The sequence below is a fragment of the Lissotriton helveticus genome, chromosome 5_1 (assembly GCF_964261635.1).
Source record: "Lissotriton helveticus chromosome 5_1, aLisHel1.1, whole genome shotgun sequence".
In the NCBI taxonomy this organism is placed as follows: domain Eukaryota; kingdom Metazoa; phylum Chordata; class Amphibia; order Caudata; family Salamandridae; genus Lissotriton; species Lissotriton helveticus.
In genome coordinates, this window is record NC_136065.1 from 1,913,560,762 (window position 1) to 1,913,585,647 (window position 24,886).

At 42.8% G+C, this 24,886-nt stretch overlaps 1 protein-coding gene across 1 annotated transcript in view; it reads left to right on the forward strand.

The window, feature by feature from the left end:
• LOC144756001 (keratin, type I cytoskeletal 20-like) overlaps positions 1-24,886 on the forward strand; it is a 73,205-nt gene that overhangs the window by 18,682 nt on the left and 29,637 nt on the right. The window contains exon 2 of the mRNA XM_078645475.1: positions 15,701-15,783. Within this exon, the coding sequence (XP_078501601.1) occupies positions 15,701-15,783 (83 nt within the window). The remainder of the gene's footprint in view (positions 1-15,700; positions 15,784-24,886) is intronic.

Consider the following 24,886-nt stretch of genomic DNA (forward strand, 5'->3'; position numbering starts at 1 on the left):
TCTTTAATCTCCTCTTGTTATTGCAATGTGCAAACTTCAGCTGGTCCAAATGTCATAGTATGGCTAGCCAGAGGGTGGATGGGCCACATTTTTAGTATGTTGGGTTGGTGGTCCACTGTACAGGACTGTGCAAAGGGTATTTTCGCCCATTAGTTTTAAAATTCGATGTTCCTTGACCCTTGAAAACTGTGCAAAGTTTTAATTTTACCATCGCCATCACTCATGCCATCCTTTCCATTCCAATAAAGCTCAGACAACATGGAACTGTATGTAGAATTTGTCTCTACAAGTTAAAACTGAGCAACGCTTTTGTATTTAAAAAGGCAATTCTCAGAAGAACATTGGGGCATATTATCAAGAACGGCATTGAAAATTATTGCCGGTTTAGCGCCAGAAAACTGCAGCTAAAGTGGCGATAATGGGCTTGATGATATATGCCCTTGACAATTCCAATAGAAGTCCATGTTCTAGTGTGAACATAAGGTTCTATTGGAATTCTCCAGGGCATACTATCAAGCCCATTATTGCCGCTTTAACTGCAGTTTTCTGCCACTAAACCAGCGATAATTTTAACATCCTTCTTGATAATATGCCCCACTATTTTTATTTTTATAAAGTGTAAGATATTCAGAAGCATTTTTAAGTTAAATGTGGCTACAGGAATTACTGTCCCACAAAGAAATTGGTCGAAAAGTAATGATTTTCACGTCGATGTGTAAAGTGAAAAGCTTGTAAAAATCTGTTAACGTGTAAAATACTCCGTAAGTCTATGCACGTTACAAAGAAACAGCTGCTTACACACCTCGGCTACTAGATGCATATGGCTTCTAAAATTCATAGTCGTATTCTCGTCAAATTACTACAATCAGTAAAGGTGATGTCTATTTATTTTGCTGTTTACAAAATTGGGCACAGAAAATAACTGCTTAAATCTATTCATTAATTTACTCAATCATTTATTCTCTCATTCATTTATTCAAGAGGCATATTTTTATGCTATGGTTCTCCAATGCCATGGTTTTTTAAATAATTGAGTTCTAGCCTAGAAATAAGCCTTCTGTTTTTAAATGAACCCATAATAATAATAATACATACAAATATACATACTTAGAAGGATTTTTGGCCAGCCTTCTTCATCCATTGGCCTGTTTAGATTTCATTCACATTTTCCTTCATGCCACAACAGTTTACAGCCAATGGCAGTGTTTTTTCCCATCTTCGTCTACGACTGCATTTTGGCTCATGGCAACTGCATAGCAGCATGAGACTCTTTACATATTTTTCTTTGCAAATATAGGCCTATCACCTTTTGACAGCAGCATTTTTTACTTTCACATTTTTTATTTCTATTTCAAATGATTGGAACAAGGAACTAAATAAATTAGACATGGCACACTTCCGAAGGCGATACTTATTGGCTTTGCCAATGCATGTTTTATCACTGGTGCTAATCGTTGATGGAGTGTTATCAGCAATGTAGGTAAATGGTTACCCGGGGAGCGCTGTAAATGTTTTTACCAGTGCGTGCACACCACAGTGAACTTTGAAAGACAAACAGTGGATACAGTTGTAAAATGTCGGACTCACACAGTACTTATGTGATGGGCAAGACAAGGTCAGGTGTTTACGAGCATGTGACAAATTCTCTGGGTGTCGTGTGCGATGTACACTGAAGGGCAAAGAGATATCTTTTTCAAGAGAAATGGTACAGGCTCGTAAAAGAAGCATTATAGGGATGGGCTGGTTAATGATTGCATCAGTCTTCTTCATTCAGGCTGTGGTGTCGTGGGAGAATGGCCTGACTACTTACGGTAATCTTCATTAGTCCAGGTTCTACTTGTGTCATTGTTACCCTGTGAATGCCAGTTTCGCCCTGGAGACAGACAACTCTTTTGCTAACCCAGAACTAAAAGTTTTACCTCCAAAGTCAAACAAGTCACACAGTGCAATGAAGGAGGACGAAAATGAATGCAGGAGGAGTGAAGGAATGAGGTGAGGAAGAACCTGGTAGAGGAATAATGAAGTTTATAATCAAATAGTTGGGCCATTCCACTCACTTCATTTTTCCTCACCCTCACTTTCTGAGGATGTCAGCAGAAACCAGAAATCATGAAGCAGAAAGCACAGGCATCCCAAATCATCTAAAGTAAAAGTACGGAAGAGAGATCCCAAGGAGGGTTGACCAACCAAACCCCAAACAGGTCAAGGAGAAGCCACAGGAGCGAATTACACCTGGTAAAATCACAGGGGTGCCTGAACAAACTTTACGCAACCCAGTGCTGTATAGACTAGACGCTGACCAATGGAGTGGGAATAGACTCCAAGCTGACCGGTGGGAATGGAGGAGCAGTAGAAGCAAAAAAGCAGCTGGGAAGGATGACACTATGGCCCAGAACAAACTGCAAGGCTAGGTGATCAAAGAACTGTTGCTTTATGACACATGCAAGAAAACCCCAAAGAAGAAAGAAGTCAAAAAATCATCAAGATGGAGGGATGGACCCAACACAGATCACAACCGGGATCAGATGACGGCACAGCTGAATGGTGAACTTCTAAGTGACTGAATTACCCCACCATAAATCACACGAGACCCCAGTAAAAAAAATACCCCAAGGAGCCACATTAATGGCCATTACAAGCACCAGGTTGACACATGTGCCCTAAAATGTAGGGAGGCCGGTGGACTGACCCAGGGCCGGACTGGGAACCAAAACAGGCCTTGGCAAAGTGCTCGGCCAGCCCCCCCACTCCCTCTCCCCCAGGGGTTGGGGGTGCCGCCGAGCTCTTTGCCAGGGCCGGTTTTAAGCCGATTTTGTTACAGGGATGATTTTGCAACTATGCTGCAAAAACGGCCCTGTAACATAAACAGCCCCCAGGGGCCCAACACCGGCCCCCCACCCGTGCGGCGCACCGGGGGATTGCCCGATGCCCGCAACGGCCAGTCCGGCTCTGGACCGACCTCAAAGCAGATCAATGGTTGAAGGACAGCGGAGATGAACGGCCTCTAGCATTGGCACGCTTCAGCTACCCAGTGCCAAGCTGACAAAGAGAAGAGGGGGTGGGGGGAGGTGGCTAAAATGCAAAAAGATGAGTCAGAGGCCCAAAAGTCATAGACTGCAAGAGGTGTTCTTAAGGAGGGGCACTCCCCCAGGAATTAGGCAGTGGATGAAATGGGGCCAAGGCCCCCCGACATGGGAAAAACGCCAAAGAAGCTGAAGGAGGCATGGAGGTGATGGTGCCCAAACTCACCCTCAACACCACCAGCCCAGCCAAGCAGCCACGAGACATGTCAGCAAGAGGAGTGAACCACTAACATGGGCCCTCCAGCCCAGGCTCAGGCAGGGCCAGACTGGGAACCAAAACAGGCCCTGGCAAAGTGTTCGGCCGCCCCCCGAGGGGTTGGGGGAGCAGCCGATCTATTTGCCTGGGCCGGTCTAGGCCGATTTTGTTACAGGGGCGATATTGCAGCTACGCTGCAAAAACGGCCCCCAGGGGCCCTAAACCGGCCCCACCCTTACGGCCCACTAGAGAAATGCCCGGTGGTCGCTGCGGCCAGCCTGGCCCTGAGCTAAGGGCTTGCAAAATACTGGCCCCTGAGCAGCCACAACAGTGCAGGGCAAGTCACAGCTCTGGAAGGGCATGCTAACAGTCCTGCATAAGGAACCCAAAACACAAGGAGAAAGGTGCATCTTTAAGGCCAAGAGACTTCTTGAAATCAAGGTACACCAAGCACCAGCTAGAACCAAGCTAAGCCAAGACAGAACAAGTGCAGGCTAGAACCAAGCTAAGCCCAGACAGAGCAAGCGTATGCTCGAGCCAAGGTAAGCCAAGACAGAAAAAGTGCAGGCTAGGGCCTAGCTAAGCCAAAATAGAGCAAGCACAGGCTCAAGCCAAGGTAAGTCAACAGAGAACAAGCGCAGGCTAGGGCCAAACTAAGCCAACACAGAGCAAACACAGGCTAGAGCCAAGCTAAGCCAAGAATGAACAAGCGCAGGCAAGAACCAATCTAAGTCAAAACAGAACAAGCGCAAGCTATGGCCGAGCTAAGCCAAAACAGAGCAAGCGCAGACTCCAGTCAAGGTAAGCCAAGACAACAAGCGCAGGCTAGAACTAAGCTAAGCCAACACAGAACAAGTGAAGGCTAGAACCAAGCTAAGCCCAGACAGAACAAGCGCAGGCTCGAGCCAAGGTAAGCCAAGACAGAACATGTGCACGCTAGGGCCAAACTAAGCAAACACAGAGCAAACGCAGGCGAGAGCCACACTAAGCCAAGACAGTGCAAGTGCAGGCTAGAGCCAAGCTAAGCCAGCACAGGGCAAGTGCAGGTTAGAGCCAAGCTCAGCCAAGACAGAACAAGCACATGCCAGAGTCAAGCTAAGCCCAAATAGAACAAGCAGAGGCCAGAGTCAAGCCATGGAGCTTCAAGGACACCCTTAGGCAGGTACGCCTGCCAGCTGCAGCAGGGTCATATGAAAGGTAAGAAAACACCTACCGTAGAAACTGACATACCATACCATGAGAAGAAGTAGCTTGCCTTCAAATGTAGATAGCCACAGCAGGATGTGCTGGGGTGTAGTGCCCGTATGTAGCAGAGGCGCAAAGAATAAAATATTTTATGGGGGATTGTAAAGTATGGGTATGCCACTCAGATGACATTCTGGTTCATAAACTAAGAAATAGGATGGGAATGAAGTCAAAGGTAAAGAGGGATTCATCCATTAAGAAACTTTTGGAAACAATGGGCCAAATAGTGTAGTTATCAGCAGAATTTTCTATATGTAAGTTGGGGTGGGTGAAATGTAAATAATTAGCTTTTTTTTAGTTATGCAAAAATTCAACAAAATTAGGAGAAATTGCACAAAATGCAAATCCTTATTCTAGCACTATATTTTAGCGTTAAATGGACCCTACCATCAATTTTTGACGCTGGCATGCATTTTACACAAAAAAGTGCAAACTAATGGTGTGTTCGCAGTGAATTTTGACTACGAATAGGGCAAAATTCTGCAAAGTGCGTGAAGTGGTGTAATAGCATAATCTGGGGCATTTCACATAACACAAAATTTCCCAAATTATAATCTATATTTCGCTATGACTTAATATTAATGCCATATGCCTGGAAAAGGTGCATATACTGGGAAAACATCCCAAGTATAAAAGCTATACACTTGAAGCCCTGCATCACATTTGCGCCGCAATTTTGTCACTTTTTGTGATGCTGCGGCGGTTTAAATAATGTGCCACGTTGCTTCATATTCATGAAGTGACGCATCCAGGTAGATGCATCACTTCGTAAACCCCTGCGCTACATTAAACCTGCGTCAGGTATAACACAAATATTTATATCGACATTTTGTATCAGGATATAAATGGGAGGATCATGTACATAACAACGTGTTACAATAACAATTAACTGAAGTGTCATTAATCCACTATAAAGTATAAAGCATGTAAAGTTAATCAGTAACAAAGCGGTACAAAAGGGGGTGGTGATGGACGGAGCATCTGAACCAATCAAACACTCACACCCAGTCAACAGATCTGGGTTTAATCCATCACCATTCTTTAGCCCACTCTGCCACCCCAGTTCAGACATGGCCATATGCAAATCAGTCTGACCCTGTGCCTCATGGGAACAGTCCAGCCCGAACTGCCAAGCCATGCCTTTCCTGGACCGGAAACAAGCTTCCTAGGACCGGTTTCTGGCATTACAGCCGTCTTCAGCCAGGCTTGCTTGAATCCAGTGGCAAAGTGAGCAAGGGACTCACGTCTGAGTATACCCTGCCGACTTATGGCGAAGAAAGAGGTACAAAAGGGGGTGGTGATGGTGATGGTGATAAATCAGTAACTGCAGAGTCCATATTACCACAATCTGTATATCCCACCACATAGCAGCTATGTTCAAATCAATCTGTTGTTGGATCAGGATTCAGAATAGACTCTAAGCAAATCTCCTGGAAGTCTGCCCTTCTCTTCCATATCTTAGGATGTTTCGGAGTGCAGCCCCGAGCAGCAAAGATAAGTATCTCCAGCCCCATGGAGAAATCCAGGCCCTTTTTCCAAACCCCAAGAGAGGGTGGGGAGGTGCCTTCCAGGCTTTTGCAATGTCTCGCTTTGCGAGTGGTAGGCCCAACAACAGTAGGTGGCATTTGTAGATGTTCTCCCCAATTAGATCAGTCCTATGGATGAGGGTCAGTCTGGGTGAGTGAGGGACGTCCCAACCCAAAATTGGCGTCAGACCTATAATAATGCCATGCTAGAACTTTGAAAGTGAAATACATGACCACACTGTGTGGAAGAAGCTACCTTCGGCCACACTGCATCTCAATGAAATCTATAAGATTTTAGTGCGCCACTTCTAGAACGCAGGCCCTTGAACATGAGGGTTGCCCCATGTGAAAGACACATTGCTGGAGTAGCGTCTGTTTTCAGACACACCCCAGCAATGTGTCACTTTTACGCCTTCAGGTACGTCAGTAATACTGACGTATCTGTTACTCCTTGCCACATGATGCGCTGTACACTTCTCATAAATATGGCCCATTGCATTGAGCAGCACCATTTAGGCATGTGGAAATCCCCATGCTTTATAGACCTTTCTGTGGGGGAGGGGGGGGAGGTAATGATGATATATTCTAATGTTCACGTGTCTGCTAAAGTATCCAAACTTCTCTGCAGCGAGAAATGAGGAATGTGCCCAGGGTCGGATTGGGACAGAAGATAGGCCAAGGCACCATAATAAAAGTGTCCTCATTACTGAATTATACAGTACAAAAAGTGTCCCTAGTTTGTAATTTGGGGCAGTTTTGAACTTTAAAGACATGCTTTATAAGTGCTTTGCAAGGTATGGAGAATTCACAGATTTTATCTTGCTGCAGACAATGTTTGGTTTAATATCAGGCAAATCAACAGTAAAAAATGGCCCTGAAGAGCATAAAACAGACCCACCAAAAGCCAAAAAAATGACCCACATAGTGAACAGTCAGACCAGCCCCGCCGGCACTGCCTGATTGCCCAATAGGACAGTCCGACCCTTGAGCGTGTCTATGAGAAGCATGCAGAATTGGGAAAAAACTGGATTAAAGTATTTCAGCACTTTTAGAAGAGTTCCTATTATAAGCCAATACAAAGAGATCGAGAACTATTTTAAAATCCAGTCAGATCAAACCACAATGATTGACCCTATGCCAGACAAAACCCATTAAAATTTCAATGCCAAACATGAAGCACATTACAAACTGGCACTGTCACATGCCACTTTGCTGCCATCTTATGCCCTTTACGTGCAGTTTTATCCAGGTTTTCTAGTGTGATTATTTAATTACACTGTGACCTGTCAGTGTTGCTGCTGAAATGTGCATCAGTTTCCCTTAATATGCCAGTCCACCGCAGGTGGTTGTTAATGCTTGCATAGGTTGCTCATTGTGCCAAGGGGTTTCTCACTGTGCGAGGGCTAATGGTCTGGTTGTTAGGAATGGTAAACATTACTTACCACTTCAGATTACTAAAACTATGGGGGCAGGCGTGACTTAATTGAATTAGCCTAATTTCTACAGCTAATACCATTATATACACTCACATTTCCTGGGGGCTCATTTACTAAACTTTCACGCAACACACGGCATCAAGCAAAGTTGCTGTGCTGAATTGTGTGAAAGGGAGAGAGCAGAAATGCTCCACATTTACAAAGATATGGAGGAAATGTTCTGCTCTACTGTTGCGCTGGCACATTGTGTTCTGCCTTGCGCCAATGCAGGCCCCCTTGCATGGTAGTGCAAGGGTGAATGCCTTACAGGCGCAATTGTTTTTGTGCAGGAAGGGCAACTTCCTGCAGAAAACAATCCGTAGAGCCATTTTCCTCTTTTCCTGTTCACTGCAGAATGCAGTACATGTCGAAAGAGGAAATAACGAAGAGAAATACAGATTTACACCTTGTTGCACCTTATTTGGGAAAGCATTTAGGGCGAAGGAGCGTTGCCCCGCCTGCTGCTACATTATTAAGTTGTGCGTGACACTGACCAGTATGAAGGTAGGGCTGGGTGGCTCTCTGATCAGCAGAGCAGCAGCAGGGTTGACACGTAAAGTGCGGAGTGCACATGTAGGATTGGCTGGCTTTCTGCCGATGACCAGCCCGACATGCGCACAGTGCCCCACACTTATCCAGCAGCTGTATTAATCAACAGCAAGGGACTGCACAGGTCTCCAGTTTCAAAAGGAGTGCTGGGTTAGGCTACTCCATCCAATCCTGATGCTGCTCTCATGCTGTTTTCAGCTGCAGGACTGGTTAGATTTGCATTGGCCTGAGCCAGAAGTTTCATCTGACCATGACCAGGCTGCAGCCACGGAGGCCAGGTAGAACCGTTGTTGGAAAGCATAGCATTTTGATGCATTCCCAGGTTCACAAATCTTTAAAAATCTGGGAGTTCAATTAGATCCATGGGTGGATGCATGGGAACAAGCATGCTCCACCAATGGAATGCCTCCCTAGTTGAATTGTAACATAACTCAGCGCAAGCAGCTGCCTTGCGTTACAATGCTTTACAACGCCATGCAAATCAGGCCTTGCATGGCTTTGTAAATATTACTGAAGCCTTTGCGTTTTCGTTGCATCGCCTGTATGACACAAGGACAACATAAAGTTTTCATAAGTAAGGGCCTGGGTATCTAAAGCACACATTGGGATGCCTGATATCATAGGCATGTATGTACATGGTTATTTATTAAGGGCTAAACTAGCCAAAAGGCAGTGGAGGGATGTACAGTGCCAATCAATCAATCAATCAATTTGTAAAGCGCGCTACTCACCCGTGAGGGCCTCAATGCGCTGAAGGGAGGGGGGGGTGCTGCTACTGCTCGAATAGCCAGGTCTTGAGGTGTTTCCTGAAGGTGAGATGACCCTGGTCAGTCGTAGGTGTGCGGGGAGGGAGTTCCATGTCTTGGCTGCCAGGTAGGAGAATGATCTTCCTCCCGTGGTGGTTCTCCGAATCCGAGGGACGGTGGCGAGGGCGAGGCTGGTGGAGCGGAGCTGGCGGGTGGGAGTGTAGAACAACAGGCGGTTGTTGAGGTATTCGGGGCCCGAGTCGTGGAGCGCTTTGTGTGTGTGGGTGAGCAGCCTGAATGTGATCCTCTTGCTGACGTGGAGCCAGTGCAGGTTTCTCAGGTGGGCAGATATGTGGCTGTGGCGTGGGATGTCGAGGATGAGTCGTGCAGAGGCGTTCTGTATGCGTTGAAGGCGTTTCTGAAGTTTGGCTGTGGTTCCTGCGTACAGGGCGTATCTTTGGCCAAAAGCCAACGATACCAGATTGTCGTCCAGTATGCAGATCCCAATTGCTAAGAACTATCCTGCCACCCCCACCCAACATGTAAAATACCATTGCCATGTAGTAATCCACGTTGACACCCAAGTGAATCCCAATTGCCAGGGAAGTGTGTACATGTGTTTACCAGCATGCAAAGGACAACTGTTCTGCAGTTATCTTCATTGCCCACCCCTTTTCACAAATGTCTCTTTGCCACTAGTCGCATTCGCAGTTGAGCCATGGTGAGGTAAGCAGATACAACTAGGTCAAGAGGATGCTGGGGGTTGCCTGTGTCTCAGGTGGACTCTCCAGCTGTCTCCAGCCCTCCATAATGCTGAACGCCATGCACAACCATTTGCAATCACTCAGCACTTCTACTGCTTGTCAACGTTCTCACGTGCATGCACTGCAGAGGAATCAGCTTTGTTTCATGCTGTTTGTGTGAACCGCAGCTGCTTGACACACTGCAGCCCTGGTGCATGGACTGAAGGTGCACCACCATGGAGCGGGTATCAGGTTCCCTCCAATGACATCCGGCAATGAACCAAAGGCCATGCCTTATGTAGTGCTTTTTCTCAAAGCAGGGGTGTATCTGAGGGTCATCAAGGAATGGAAATATGACCCCTGGATCTCAGTGTTAAATTATCCTTCCTTTGCTTTTCTGTCCACTCCTGATACCAGATGGTTTGGTTGCACATAATTACACTCTATGTGATGGCATTGGCTAGTCAAAGAAAGTTTAAGGTCACTTCCACTTCCGCCGTAAATTTGGTGAAATGAAGCCAGTGGACAGATAGTGTGGCTTTTAATGGCTCGGTTATGGTTCATTAATGCTCTGGATGCTGCAAGGGACTGGGTGCTTGTGTACGTTCACCAGTTGTGAGTATACTCTTCCTTCTTACATTGTACTTGCATCCTCGACAAAATCTCCCTTTCACCCATACTCTACATTTCTCTCCATTTCCTTGTCTAACAATGGAAAGTGCAAGAAATGCCCCATATTATATTCCCTATTAAATAAAGTAAAGCATTTAAAAGATATTTTTGCCGCAAAACAAATGTATTTACTTATATATCTTAGAAGCCAAAAATGTGAAGTGGTATTCCAATAGGGCATTTTAGCTCAATCGATTAATTTCCATGTAAGTGTACGCTAAATTAAACAAATATGTATAGCTGCTAATCCGATCAGTTGAAGGCTTGTAATTGCTCCTACTCTACAGGAAAAAAAAACTAGGACTTAACAGATGGAAATTAATTAACATGTTATCACAAAAAATGTAGACCAAAACACGGTGGGGTTTAAACACCAACACACATGGCACACACGCCTTCCCAGGTACCAACATCAATTTCTTAAAGACCATTTTGACATAACACCACCCCATGCATCTACACCACCCCATGCCTTGAGACCCTCCGGATGAGTAGTGCGCTATACAAATGTTCTGATTGATTGATTGACTCAAAGCTTTACTATTAAACCCTACTACAAATTACTACACTTCTCCCTCTTTCTGCTATCGAAGAGACAAGACATGCCGTTGATGCTGCAGCGAGAAGGATACAGATCTGCAGAAACACACTTTGCAGATGAATTTGTCCATTTGTGTACACTGATCTTCAGTTTTTCACTGTTATTGCATATAGATGCAATGGAAGCCCTAGGAACTTGCAGAAACCAACAGCAGAAATCCCCTCAAAAGGAACCCCGGGCATAGTGTGCGTAGCGGGGCTGCGAGGAGGTTCACAGAATTGAAAACAAACACCGTGGAACTCTGCTGCGCCACCCGCCTCCACCCCCCAATTATAAAAAGTAATTAAACATGATTAAAAAATAAATTAAAACCCACTTACCTGGCATGCGGCGTCCCTGGGTTGCCCTCCTCCTCTTCTTTGCCGTCTCGCTACTCCTTGTGAGAAATGCGCATGCGCGGGCATGCGCGCATGCGCAGTTTTCACAAGGATTACCGATAGGGTGAAAAAGAGGAGGAGGTCAGTCTGGGGACGCCGCATGCCTGGTAGGTGGTTTTTAAGTTAATTTTTAATCACGTATAATTACTTTTTATAATTGGAGGGTGGAGGCAGGTGCTGGCCAACTCCGCTCCGCTGCTGAGTGTCCTCTTATTCACCTTCTCCGCAGAACGCGGAGAGGGCAAATCTCTGCACACTCCACGGACGAAGCGGAGGTCTCTGCCCAGGGTTACTTAAAATGTTAATTTAGCTTTATCACATGACTAAAAAAATGCAAATAGTCAAGGGATGTAAATAGCTGTATCCCACACAAACAGAAACATCTTAACAAATATTGGTGAAAATAGTAAAATGTGAAAAGGGATAAGAGATAAAGATAATTAGAGAAAAATCTGGGCAAACAAAAAGAATCTGAAAAATAAGAACAAAAACGAAGAATTAAGAACTAGACATACAAATAATTAATCTCAATATTCTAGTTGTAAATTGCGACCAGTAAATAATTATATGAAACAACATAGGTACTATGAGGTTAGTTCCTGAAATTGCAAATTGTAGTGGATTTTAATATAACCTAAATCATGAATAATAACGAGGTGGTAGCAAATTGTGACACACTGTGACTGGAGCCCATGACACTAATGGTGGCCTGCTGGGTCAGCTTACCACCATATCTGTAATCTCTTTTAAATAAAGCATTTTTTTTCCCTAAATGAAGTCCATTTCCATATAGGCGGCAGGGCTGGGTTTATAGGAACGTTTTTTCATATTTGTTTGAGAGTTTGCAACTGGTCCCTTGGCCCGCTGCCTATTCCAAAAACAACTCTTTTTTTAAATTTGGATTAAAAACTTTTAAGGCCACCCCATTAGTTTTCAAATGGGTTTCCACCTCCTTTCAGGCCTCAGTTACTTTTCAATTTTTTGTGACTAAATTTCAGTCATAAAACATTGACTCATTGTAGATTTCTCTTCCCTCGATGCCCCCATCTCCGAAACAGAAATTCTTACGGCTCTTTCTCTTCTCCCTAAAGATAAGACGCCTGGCCCAGATGGCTTTACGGTACGGTTCTTTCTCCACTTCAAAACTGTTTTGGTTCCTTATTTGCTCCAATTAATTAATCATTTTCTTGCTACCGGTGAATCTAAAGGCTCTTTTACGCAAGCTATGCTTGTCCTTCTCCCCAAAAAATATAAGGATCCTTCCCTGTGTAAAAATTATAGGCCAATCTCCTTTATCAACACCGATTGTAAGATATATGCCAAACTATTAGCTCTACGCATCAACTCCGTTGTTCCTGATTTAGTCAATATTTATCAGTCCGGTTTTGTCAAAGGTAGATCTATCACTGATAACTCGAGGACCCTTCTCAATATTATGCACCTTTCTGCTAAAATGGATACTCCAATAGCGGCTATTACCCTTGATGCTGAGAAAACTTTCGATCGTGTTAATTGGGATTTTATGTTTGGTGCACTTCGTTGGCACGGTTTTAGCCCCACTATCCTCAAATACATTAAATTGCTCTATTCTGTTCCCACTACTTCCATTTGGGTTAACGGTTCTCAATCTCCTTATTTTCCCCTCCACAGAGGCACTAGACAAGGTTGTCCGCTGTCCCCTCTCTTTTTTATTTTGGCATTGGAACCTTTTTTGGAGAAAATTCGACAATCCCCTGCCTATTCCGGTTTAATTTACAAAGATGTAGAAATCAAATACACGGCTTACGCAGATGATATCTTGCTTTATATTTCAAATCCTATTGTTGCCCTTCCCGCTTTTTTTTCTTTACTACGGGATTACTCTTCGGTCTCCAGTTATAAGTTAAATATCGATAAGTCAGAGGTCCTTCCTCTTAACAAACACTGTCTTCCTCATATGTTTCATGGCTCAGGCTTTGAGTGGAATCCCGGATATATTAAATGTCTTGGTGTCTTATATGCTAGTACCATTAGAGAAACCATTAAACTGAACCATTCTGATGTTCTTAAGAAACTCTCCTCACTCATTGTTTGTTGGTCCCCTGTCTTCCTTTCATGGTGGGGTCGTCTTTCCACCATCAAAATGATGCTCCTTCCTATAGTTAACTTCTGCCTTTCCATGCTTCCTGTCTCCCTTCCCCATTTCTTCTTTAAATCTATCAATGGACTCTTCTCTAAATTCCTCTGGAACAAGCGCAAAGCCAGGGTATCTCTACTTCGCCTCCAACAACCTAAACATCTTGGTGGTGTTAACTTCCCCAATATCTCCCGCTTTCACTCTGCCTTTTCCCTCAAAAAGATTTGGCCCTTTCTCCAAGACTCTTCTCCCCCACCTACCATGGCTTGGAGCTCTTTGGAATTGGCTCAACTTCTACCCTTCTCGTTTTTCACTGCTACCAATCTTACCCAGCCACCTCAGAAGTCTGTATCTCCTATCTTTAAACACTCTAAAGCTTTGACTCTTGCTCTCTTTCGTTCTTTCTCTTCATCTTCTGACCTTCATTTCAACACTCCACTCTGGTACAACAAATCTCTTAAACTCCGCAATCGGGCACTTTTCTGGAAGGAATGGATCGATAAAGGAATTCTCACTTATAGACATCTCCTTTTTAATAGCTCTTTACTAACCTTTCAGGAACTCCAGGATTCCTTTGGTATTTCCACTAAATATCTCTCGTCCTTTAATACACTTCTTCCCTCATTATTCTCTCTTATTCTTCAGGATGTCCCATCATTCCCTTCTCCCCCTTTACTTGCCTCCCCACCAAACTTCCATATCCCTTTTAAGGCCTCGGCCATCTACAAGTTATTATCTCCCTCTCCCACAGATAGGCCCAAAACCCGCCTTGAACGTAGATAGGAATCAGACCTCGGCCACACCTTTTCCACGCTCACCTGGGACTCCATTTGGTCTAAAATTCACTCTGTATCTCGCTCTGCCAGCACCACACAGACCTTTTACTTTTTGTACAATCGACTCTATTATACCCCTAATGACCTGTACAAATTCAAATTAATTGACTCCAGAAAATGTTGGTCTTGTTCTTGTTCTACTAGTGATTTGTTTCACATGTTTTTTCTCTGCCCTACAGTTAAATTATTGTGGTCCAGGGTTTGGTCCACACTAACAAAGTTCTGTCCACTGTTGTTCCTTTCGATATTGTTACCATTTTTTTGGGTGGCTTAGCCCCAGTTTGGAATGTTCCGCAGCATACACGCAAATTCATTGACCTTTCTATTGCCACTTCTCTTCAAGTTATCACTGCTAATTGGAAAGACACTACTAATGTTGCTTATAATGCTTGGTGGAATCTACTCTGTCACCATCATAGATTGGACCGTGCATGTGGATGTATGACGGTACGACGCGTACCGTCACAACGCATCCCTTTACACCGCGTCCCTTACAACGCAAGTCGTTACCACGACTTGCGTTGGGGGCGCGGATTTTGAATAGTATAATTTACTATTCTAACACCAGTCCCCGTGGACACTAGGGAAGGTGTTGGGATAGTAAATTTACTATTTTTAATCCTTTCGCGCCCTCCAGCGCAAGTCGTGGTAACGACTTGCGTTGTAAGGGATGCGTTGTAAAGGCCACGCGGAGTAAAATCAGCGTGGTAAAGGTTGTTTCCTGTGCATGTGCTCCGTCAATTCCACTATTGATAAAACGTGATTTATTATGGTCTCCTTTAACAGAATTTTTGTCCAGACACTCCTCATGATCATCCGCAGTTGTTATTTCTCTTATTTTTTTGCTATTGTTTTTCGCCTAATTATTGCTATGAAATGATGTTTTCCCTTTGCACCTCTCCCCCCTCCTTTCCCCTTAATCCCTCTTTTCTTTTTTGTTTTTCCTCATCCCCCCTAAAATTGAAAAGTTATAAAAGCATTTCTTATTGGTACATTTTTTAACTTTTCTTGGGGTTTATTATTCCATTTGCAATGTTTTCGATCATTTTTAATTTATCTTATGTTGTTTCCTTCCTTGCTATTGTACTCATGTTTTACATTGTTTTAATCTAATCAATAAAGCTTTTCAAACTTAAAAAAAAACATTGACTCATCACACACTGATTTGGTATTTGAAAGGGACGCCAACAGCACATTACTTACAGATAAGCTTTCTGACTCCTAAAATTTGTTTAGTGCATTTAAAAAAAAATGTATGTCATAAATAGCAAATCGGAGAGTTTGAGGTTTTATTTGACTTACTTCTTGTTTGGATAACATTAAAAAAAAAAGAAAGGACAACTTTACATTAGACGGAAGCAACCAAAAATTAGTTTTTAAATATCAGAGGTGCAGGGAAATAGGATCCCAGATCCTTTTTATAATCTTTCATTGTGTTTTACTCTGATATACTCACAACAATTCTACCATTTTATAATCTTTCATTGTGTTTTACTCTGATATACTCACAACAATTTTACCATTTTGATCTACAGATCCAGAATGCTACGCAAGAAAATGGCCGACTTTTGCTGCAGGTGGACAATGCAAGACTGGCAGCTGATGACTTTAGGATGAAGTAAGTTTTGCTGTAGGAGCCACAGTTGATGTTCTAGAGCCTACCATGAATGTTCAAATGTACAGATCAATGGTCAAGAACAAAGGTCCATGAGGACGAATTAAAAAACTCGATTTTTAGCATATCAGCTATGTGAATGATTTAAATCACTGTTAACCTGACTGTATTTGCTGTAGCAGGTAAACACTTATGCTGTATGAAAAAAGTATTCATTGGGTGCTGTAAACATTTTCAAATCTGAGTTTTTCCTAGTGGAAATGAAGAATTGCATGTAGAATTTGGTGCCAATTTTGGTCTCGGAACTTACCATGCATTCTTGGCCTAAAAAAATTCACCAATTGTGTAGGGTGCTGTTATCGTACAACTCACAATTCATAATTATGATTCCTGCATAAGCAGAAGTTTGTACACAGATCAGAACTGAAAAGCATATCAATAGCTTGAGCCTGTATGTACATTTATCTTACGTAGGTATGCTGAAAGTCTGGCATGGATCCAGCCCTCGTAAATGATCTCCCCAGGCATAGAACTTAGCTAATGATATTCCTCAGCATGCAGTTAGGTGCATTTTGCACTGGAGTGGGAAACACTGTAATACATATCAATTATGCTCAAAGTTAGCTGTACATTCTAAGTGAGGAAGAGGAATGTATTCATGTAGTGTTTCTTTATGGGGTATATAGCAAGATGAGGATGAATCACATTGTTAAGTCTGGATTTGTTCTGCTAATGTTCCTATTTACTATTTCTTCATACAAATATCTCATGCCGCTGTATCAAAGGTGACTTTTTCCCAAAGGTTTCATGGCGCTGCTCTGTTATCTAGACAAGTGTTCTTTATACAACTGTTGGAAAATGCAGATTGTACAAAAACGAATTAAGTTTGTATGACATCAGTAAGCCTCAATATATAAATATTGAACCAGCTCATCAACCCAATTATATAGTTTCCATATTAAACGATGTAAATTAAAGATGTGAAAATGAAGACAATGATTTAATGTGTTGTTAAATAACTATTTCTAACAATGTATGTGGACCCCAAGAGCCACATACATAGTGGCTGTTTCCAGGTACTCTCTGTGTTCATCTAGGTGCCACTTACTGGACATATCTCCTTTCATGCAATGCCAATCTGCCTATATAAATAGGAATACACCTAAGCAGAAGTAACCCTCTAACATTAAATTACTGGTACTGGCTCATCTAAACACATAGAGGACTATTTATAAAGGTAAACTTAGATGTTATCAAATCTAAACAAGTCATTTACTCTTTTGCTTTGTGGTAAATGTATTACTTTTCATTATTCACTATTTAGAAGTGTAAATGTACTACATAGTGTAGGTTTACATGTGCTCAACACCTGAAAACAGGGAGTGAGCCTAATTTATGAGTACAAAGTTACTACAGGGAACCTTTCTCACATAGACGCATACCTATGCTACCGGTATAGAGATCTCCCTATCCTACAGTAGAGGGAAAAATGTTAAAGTTTATCAAACGTAAAAAAATACTAAAAATATTTTAGATTAAATATTAATGTAAATGAATGTAATATATTTATTTTAAATGTAGAGCAAAATAAAAAGTTACACAACACTATTATCTTAACTTTGAAATAAATGTTTAACCATATTAAATATACTAATTTCATTGAAATTGATTTGAGGTTTTTTACATGTGCTCAACACCTGAAAACAGGGAGTGAGCCTAATTTATGAGTACAAAGTTACTACAGGGAACCTTTCTCACATAGACGCATACCTATGCTACCGGTATAGAGATCTCCCTATCCTACAGTAGAGGGAAAAATGTTAAAGTTTATCAAACGTAAAAAAAGACTAAAAATATTTTAGATTAAATATTAATGTAAATGAATGTAATATATTTATTTTAAATGTAGAGCAAAATAAAAAGTTACACAACACTATTTTCTTAACTTTGACATAAAAGTTTAACCATATTAAATATACTAATTTCATTGAAATTGATTTGAGGTTTTATTAAAAAACACCTAAAGTAAAATGCTCATTTGTTATTATGTAGTAAAAAGTTATGTGCAGTTAATTTAAATTAATGTAAGTATTTTTTACAAACATTACATTTCTGTTTTCTTTTAAATTAAAAAAAATCTAGTAACTTTAGACTTGAAGTTTGTGAATACCAACGGGCACATTTATTTTGAGTGGGTGAATGTTCCACCCCAAACCTCTCCCCTCCCTAGCCCTTCTTTAATTCTTCCTTACCCCTCCCTCATCCCCGCCCGCTTAGTAGTAAGTAGTCCACGTTTTCAAGCCACTGCGCCCTGTCCCTCCCATAATTACTACAGTTACTCCTAAAATGTATGCACAAGTGTGTAGATATCTCTGCAGTCAGGGCAGTGATTTCTTTTCAGAAAAGTTGGGAGAGGTGGAAATCTTCACATGTAGGTTTGTGAATATCATTTTGGAGTATGTGAGTGGAACTATTGTAGCACTACTAAAGTTTATACAAAATTCAGTTTGTGAAAAGGACCGAAATATATGATTTAAATTCACCCTCCATTGTAAACTTCTTTCTGTCTTTATAATTCATTAAGATTTTTTCTTCAGATATTACAAGAAAAATTGAAAATTTTTTAGAAACATCCCAGTAAAATCTCCCTATATTTAGACCACATATTCCCTGGACATTCCCCTCCAGGATTTCAACTGCATCTCATACATGTGTATTTATTTATAAAAAAATAAAACACATCTAACATCTTGCTTTGTCTTAACTGAACACACCTGTTTATATTTCCCAGTTGTCTAATTGGGTATCAATTCTAGTTTGCATAGATTCAATTTAGAAATGAGGTATAGTAGCCTTTAAAAGGCATGAATTCATTTCTACACAATATATTCATACCTGATGAAATAATTTAGTTACTTTCTGTCTGTACCTATCATTCTGGTTCATCTACAGTATCACAATAATAATGTAATCACCATATAGCACTTTATGTTGGAATACTTAATGTATGATCTTTTTCTAATCAAGTTTTCTATGCTATCTCTAATTGTAACTAACCTTTTGGTTTATTTGCTGCAAATCTTGTTCATCAGCTTGAGGTGTCAAACTGACTGTGAAACAAGCCAACTGGAGTCCATTATAATTAATTTGCTCTCCTGCCCTCCTTTCTCCACAATACACTTGTCCTCTTCTGGTACAGTGCTGTTAGAACTGGGGGTCTCTAGTTGGCAGAGGTAGGTACCACTGTCCAAATAGGGACCCTTGCTTCTAGTCAGGGTAAGGAGGAAACACTCTTCAAATAGCCCCTGCTCACCCCCTTGGTAGCTTGGCACGAGCAGTCAGGCTTATTGAAGGCAATGTGCAAAGTATTTGTACGAACACCACAAACTGACTCCACAACAGTTTAGAAAAATAAAGGTATTTAATCTAAATTACACAAGACCAAAACGACAAAAATCCAACATACACAGTTCAAGAATATGGTTTCAAAAGAGTTCTTAAGGTTGCGTTAAAATAATCCACAGTTGTGTCACGTGTTAGCCAACGTTTAGATGCGACAAAAGTTCAAAGTGAAAGCTGTAGCGTTGAAAAACAAGCGATGCGTCACTCCTGAGACCCTGGGGAGGCGATGCAACAACCCCACTGGACGCAGCGGGCGTGTTGCGGTGACTCCGGTCTGTATGGGGAGGGATACGATACCTTGCATGGATTCCGTTGCACAGGTTTCGGTGGAAGCAGCTCGCAAAAGGCATGATGCGACGATCTTCGGAGAGACGACGATCTCCGGTTGCGGCGACGATGCGCGGCTCAGCGTCGATCTTCTCCTCTCGCGGCCCCTCGATGCGATGGCTCTGCTATGGATCTCGCAGCGACGTGATGCAGTCCACAAGCAAGCGGTGCGACGATCCCACTCAGTGACGACAGGCTCTGCGACGATACTCGCAGTGACGGTAATCTTCCTGCACCGGTCTGGTGCGTCCCGCAAGCGAAGAATGCGATGACTCTGGCAGCGGCAACAGGCGCTGTGACGATCTCGGTCATCGCGGCTACGGGAATTTCCTCGCACTGACGGGGATGCGCTCCGCAAGCGAGCGATGCATTAAAACTTGCAGAAAGTATTTAAAATCTTGGTTTCCAGTTTCCCAACACAGGTACAACTTCCAGAGGCACCACAACTGGCCCAAGCACTCTAGGAAGGACAGAACTCTCTCAGTAGAGTTCAGGGAAGCTGGGGGAGAATTACCTTTGTTCCTGGGACTTCTTAACAGGCAGCCAGCTCTTCTTCAGGCCCTTGGAGATTCCTTCCAGCAAGGGGACACAGCACATAGCAAAGTCCTTTCCCTCTCCTTGGCAGCAAAGCAACTGCAGGTCAGTCCAGCAAAACAACAGCAGGACAGTCTTCCTTCTTCAGTCTTCCAGCTCTCTCCTTGGCAGAGGTTCCTTCTTGATTCCAGGATGATCTACTTTTCTGTAGTCTGGGGTCCTGTACTTATACCCATAAAAGTCTTTGTTCCCTTTGTGCAGGAGGGCTCTGAGCCTGGTCTGAACCAGTTCTGGGTGTTCCTTGAGCACTTTGTTTTCCTGGCCTCTCCTTTCCTTTTAGACAGAGGGGCAGGGTCGTCAGCCGCCCACCAGGAGGTGGAGCCAGTATTGTGGAAGGCAGGCACAGCCCTATTCAGGACCAGGTGCTACCCCTTCCCACCACTCTAGATGCAGAAGGAGCTATTCGGCCCAGGGATGGCCCACTCAGCCTCTGGGAGCCACCCAGCCCCTGTCACTCACAAACCAGTCAGTCAATTCACAAACAGGCCAAGGCACACAGAAAGGTCATTTAAGAGAACAGCCACTTTCTAAAAGTGCTGTTCTCAAACACAGGATTTAAAAACAACCTTTCCTAAAGGATGTGTTATTAAATTCTGAGTTCAGGGATACCAGACTTGTATGTCCTACCTTGCTCCTATGGGAAGATATGCTGAAGCCAGCATTCCCCATGATAGCCTATGGGCAAGGTAGCCTTACAATAGTGAAAAACTAAAATGGCTGTCATTCACTACCAGAGCATGTCACCTGCACTAGTACATGCTCTATCTTTCACATACACTGCACCCTGACCAAGGGGGTACCTTGGGCCTTCCATAGGGGTGACCAAGGTGTACAGAAAGGGAAGGGTTGCGCCTGGTCAGTGGGGACACTGACCATGGCAGTTAAAGGACTGCACACAGGCACTGCGGTGGCAGGCCTGAGACACCATTTTAGGGCTACTCATGTGGGTGGCACAATCAGTGCTGCAGGCCCACTAGTAGCATTTGTATCACCAGCCCTGGCACACTCAGTGCACTTTACTAGGGACTTCTTGGTGATACAAATATGCCAATCATGGATAACCAATTACAATAACAATTTACACAGGGAGCACTTGCACTTTGACACTGATCAGCAGTGGCAAAGTGCCCAAAGCATCTAAACCAGCAAAAACGAAATCCAGCATAGCGTCAAAAATACAGGAGGCAGAGGCAAAAAGATAGGGAAAACCACGCCAAAGATGCCAGGTCTAACAAGTGCCGTACGGAGATAGCTTTACTGTCTCTGACTGTTTCCAGCATATCAATCAGCATGTCGTTTCAACAAAATGCTCTGCTGTTACATTCCTCAGCTGCCCACAGACCAGCTGATGAGCTCACACACTCATTTTCTGCAATGGCTTTGGCAAATTCCAGTCCAGTTCACTTCTGACCGGTCAGCTGGTTCGTGCAAAAAGTAAGCCTTCATCAGTGTTTCATCTCACTGAGGCTGCAGAAGGCCACATGCTCCGACCCTTGAGAATCCCCTCCAGTCCCTGGATTCAAGCCAGAGCAGGTCCAGGCCTAACTTCCTTTCCAGATACACACCGCAGCAGAGTCTTCATCTTCTGTTGTTCCCAAGCCCAGTTTTATTCTGAAGCGCTTGTGGTGGGAAGCCATCATTATTGAGGTCACTGGCAAGTGATTGGTAAAAACTCTTGTTCCCTTTCAAAGAAATGGTTCTCCCAGCCCTCTTTTGCATTGGTTCCTGTCTGGTTTACTGGAAACAATTCCAGAAAATGTTGCTCTGCTTTCAAGAGGACAGGACTCCTATGTTAGTGTGTGAAGCTCAGCATCTTCCCCCGCTGGCTGCCCAAATCACATGATTGAACTTCACTGGAAACCAAAGGTTGCTAGCTCAGAGGTCCGGTGTCCCTGTTCTTCAAAGAGACTGATTGGCTGGAAGTGGATCAGCTTCTAAGGCACCATGACTCTATAGCACTATTTACTATAAGACATACAAAGATATAGAAGTCTTTACCACTGAACATCTTTCTGTTGAAGGTTCCTGACAGTTCTTTGAGAGGGCAATATCCTTTTCCTGCCAACTCCCTTCTCCCCATTGCAAGTTACTCAACCAGTACTTACTCCTGCATATCAGCAGGTCCAGACATATTGTTCTCTCCCAGGAAATGTATTTCAGAACCCTTCAAGAGTTAATTAGTGCCACTGAAGAAGATAGAACCTGCTCAGAATTTAACTAGTTATTGCCATAGATTCTGAACAAGGAAAATCAACTTTTAATAAAGTCAGCCTTGCTGCAAATGTCACAAAAGCCTATGTTCACCACTAAATCATAATACAACAATGCATCTATTTCCTATTCTCATGTGTGGCAAAATATAAAACTTCTTAACAAGTATGCATTTACCGTAGGAAAATGACCAGACAGTGACAAATACCTTATTTGGATATTTTCATGCAGGAATATAGCAGTCTAAATATTAGGAATATCCTGCGTTTTAGACATTATTCACCCAGGCATTCTGTACTTCAAGGCACTATTTATATTTGACTTAGTCAATGTCAAAATGTATGTTACGTTATATGGACTTGTAGAGCACTCTTATGATCAGAGGGGTATCCAGGCACTGCGTAGGGGAGTAGGCCGATCAGGCTCCTAGTGGAATAGCCAGGTCTACAGTATCTTGCGGAATTCGAGAAGGGATGGGGAGGTCCTGATGAGCTGAGGAAGGTTGTTCAAGGATTATTAAAAGTAGCTTTCTGCTGAAAATGTTTTCCTTTGACATGTCCCTCACAGAACATCAGCTTAGATATGCAATGGCAGGCCTGAAATCATTATTATCGAGTGACTTATTGGGTGGTGTAAATCCAAATGGTACGCCATGTCACTTCTGACTTTTATGCCACTACTGCACTGCATGTGCCACATTACTTTGAGCTAATATAAAAGTTAAATATGCCAAACTTTCACTATATTTTCTAGTGCCAAGAATCAACATAGGCCAATAATTTCAGTTCCATAAGGGCAACAAAATCTAAGACATGCAATGTGATTTTTCTCACTCCCTCATCTTTTTGGGGGAGAACCCTAGACGTATTCTTCTACACTACCCATCTCTTTAAGAGTTCATTCATGATGAGCAACCCTAACATCTGGGAATATGGTCTTTTTAAGAACCTTGTAAAGTAATCACTGTTAACATCAATAAACATGTCTGTTACCCAAATAGTAAGGCCATTTACAGACACTCATGGCTATAGCCTCAGCCTCACTTTCCCAGTAATCCCAGGACTCAAAATTTCTGACATGCAATCCCTCTGTTGGTCTGAAAATGCAGTAGTCACCTTCACAATTGAAGATAATCCAAGCTGGGAACCAATACCATTGCACAACAGTACTCACAGTTCATGCAGCCCTTCATGACTGTGCCTATATGAATACTGAACTTCTAATAGCCCTCAAACAATAGCACCCTGAAACCCTTCCACATGTATTACTAATTTAGGAAACCAAGAGTCAGAAAAGCAGACAAAGAGGCACTTCCATACCACATCAAACAAAGCACACTTTGACACCTGGGTAACAAATGGAGATAGTTCCTCCAAAGATCTACGGCTGGCTTTCATTAAGTTGAAAAAGTACAACTCATACCAACTCAACCTTCTGTACTTCGTCAGTGACAAGCACAGCACTAACAGAGCAATCATGCCATCACCTCTTCCACACCATGGATCTTCGCACAAGGAAAGACAGCAATGATAGCCAGCATACCAAGAATTCTGCATGATTCAGCACAATGATATCAAGAAACTATTTTTTTTTTCAAAACGTCTTTTCACCTACTGAAATATGCAATACAAAGACAATCAATATAGGACTGGCCACATCTGTCCCCTTTATCACTTATATCATCAAACAATCTCTCATGCAAAGCAAAAGTTTTGGAATCCATGCATGAACCTCTTGGACTTCTTGAATCCAGAAAACAATTGTTTGTTGGCCAGGATTTCAACTGGGATATGAATGCAAAACCACACGTTGCCATCAAATAAGAGCATTTCTCTGTGAGAAGAAATGTCATCTCTTCAGATCAAGGGCAAGCCTATGTTCCACCTCTTAGAAGGGACTGACAAAACTGATCATAAAGTGCCAATCAATATTTTGCATCATACACTGTATTTGCGGGGCTTCCCTATCTAAGCGCTTTCAATACTATCTGCCAACCAGACATCTTAGATCAGCCACATAACACAATCTCATCACCCAGTCACAAAGATGTGGAGTCAGATCCCTTCTTGTACATGACCGCCCACTCTGGAATGAGTCCCTTAATATCTAATACTTAAAACCACAAATTCTGTAACAGATCTTTTTATATTAGCCTTTAGTTATATGGCTCTTTGCCACGCTGGTACATCACTCCTCCTAGCACCTTGATATAGCAAACCCTCACATCTTTATACAATGTTGACTAATGAAATGCCCAAGACTGGTGGTCAGTCTCATCCACAGACCTGAGGACCTGAGGACCTGTGTACCCGCAGCAGGTGGAGTTTTATTTTCCTCCACAGTGTCTAGCAAAGTCACAAAACTTTGTTATTCAAGAAAACTAGCAAAAATGTTCGATTTTGGCTGATTTCAACCAAGGTGAAGTCTGCCTTGAGCTGTCCGAATGACGTGCCATTTTCCTTACAATGTATATCATATCCGTGAAGGATTGAACCTCTAGCAGTAGGGAATCGATGAGTTTGAACCTTAGGTACACAGGCTTTTGAGAATCGGGGTTACTTTGAAAGTGTTT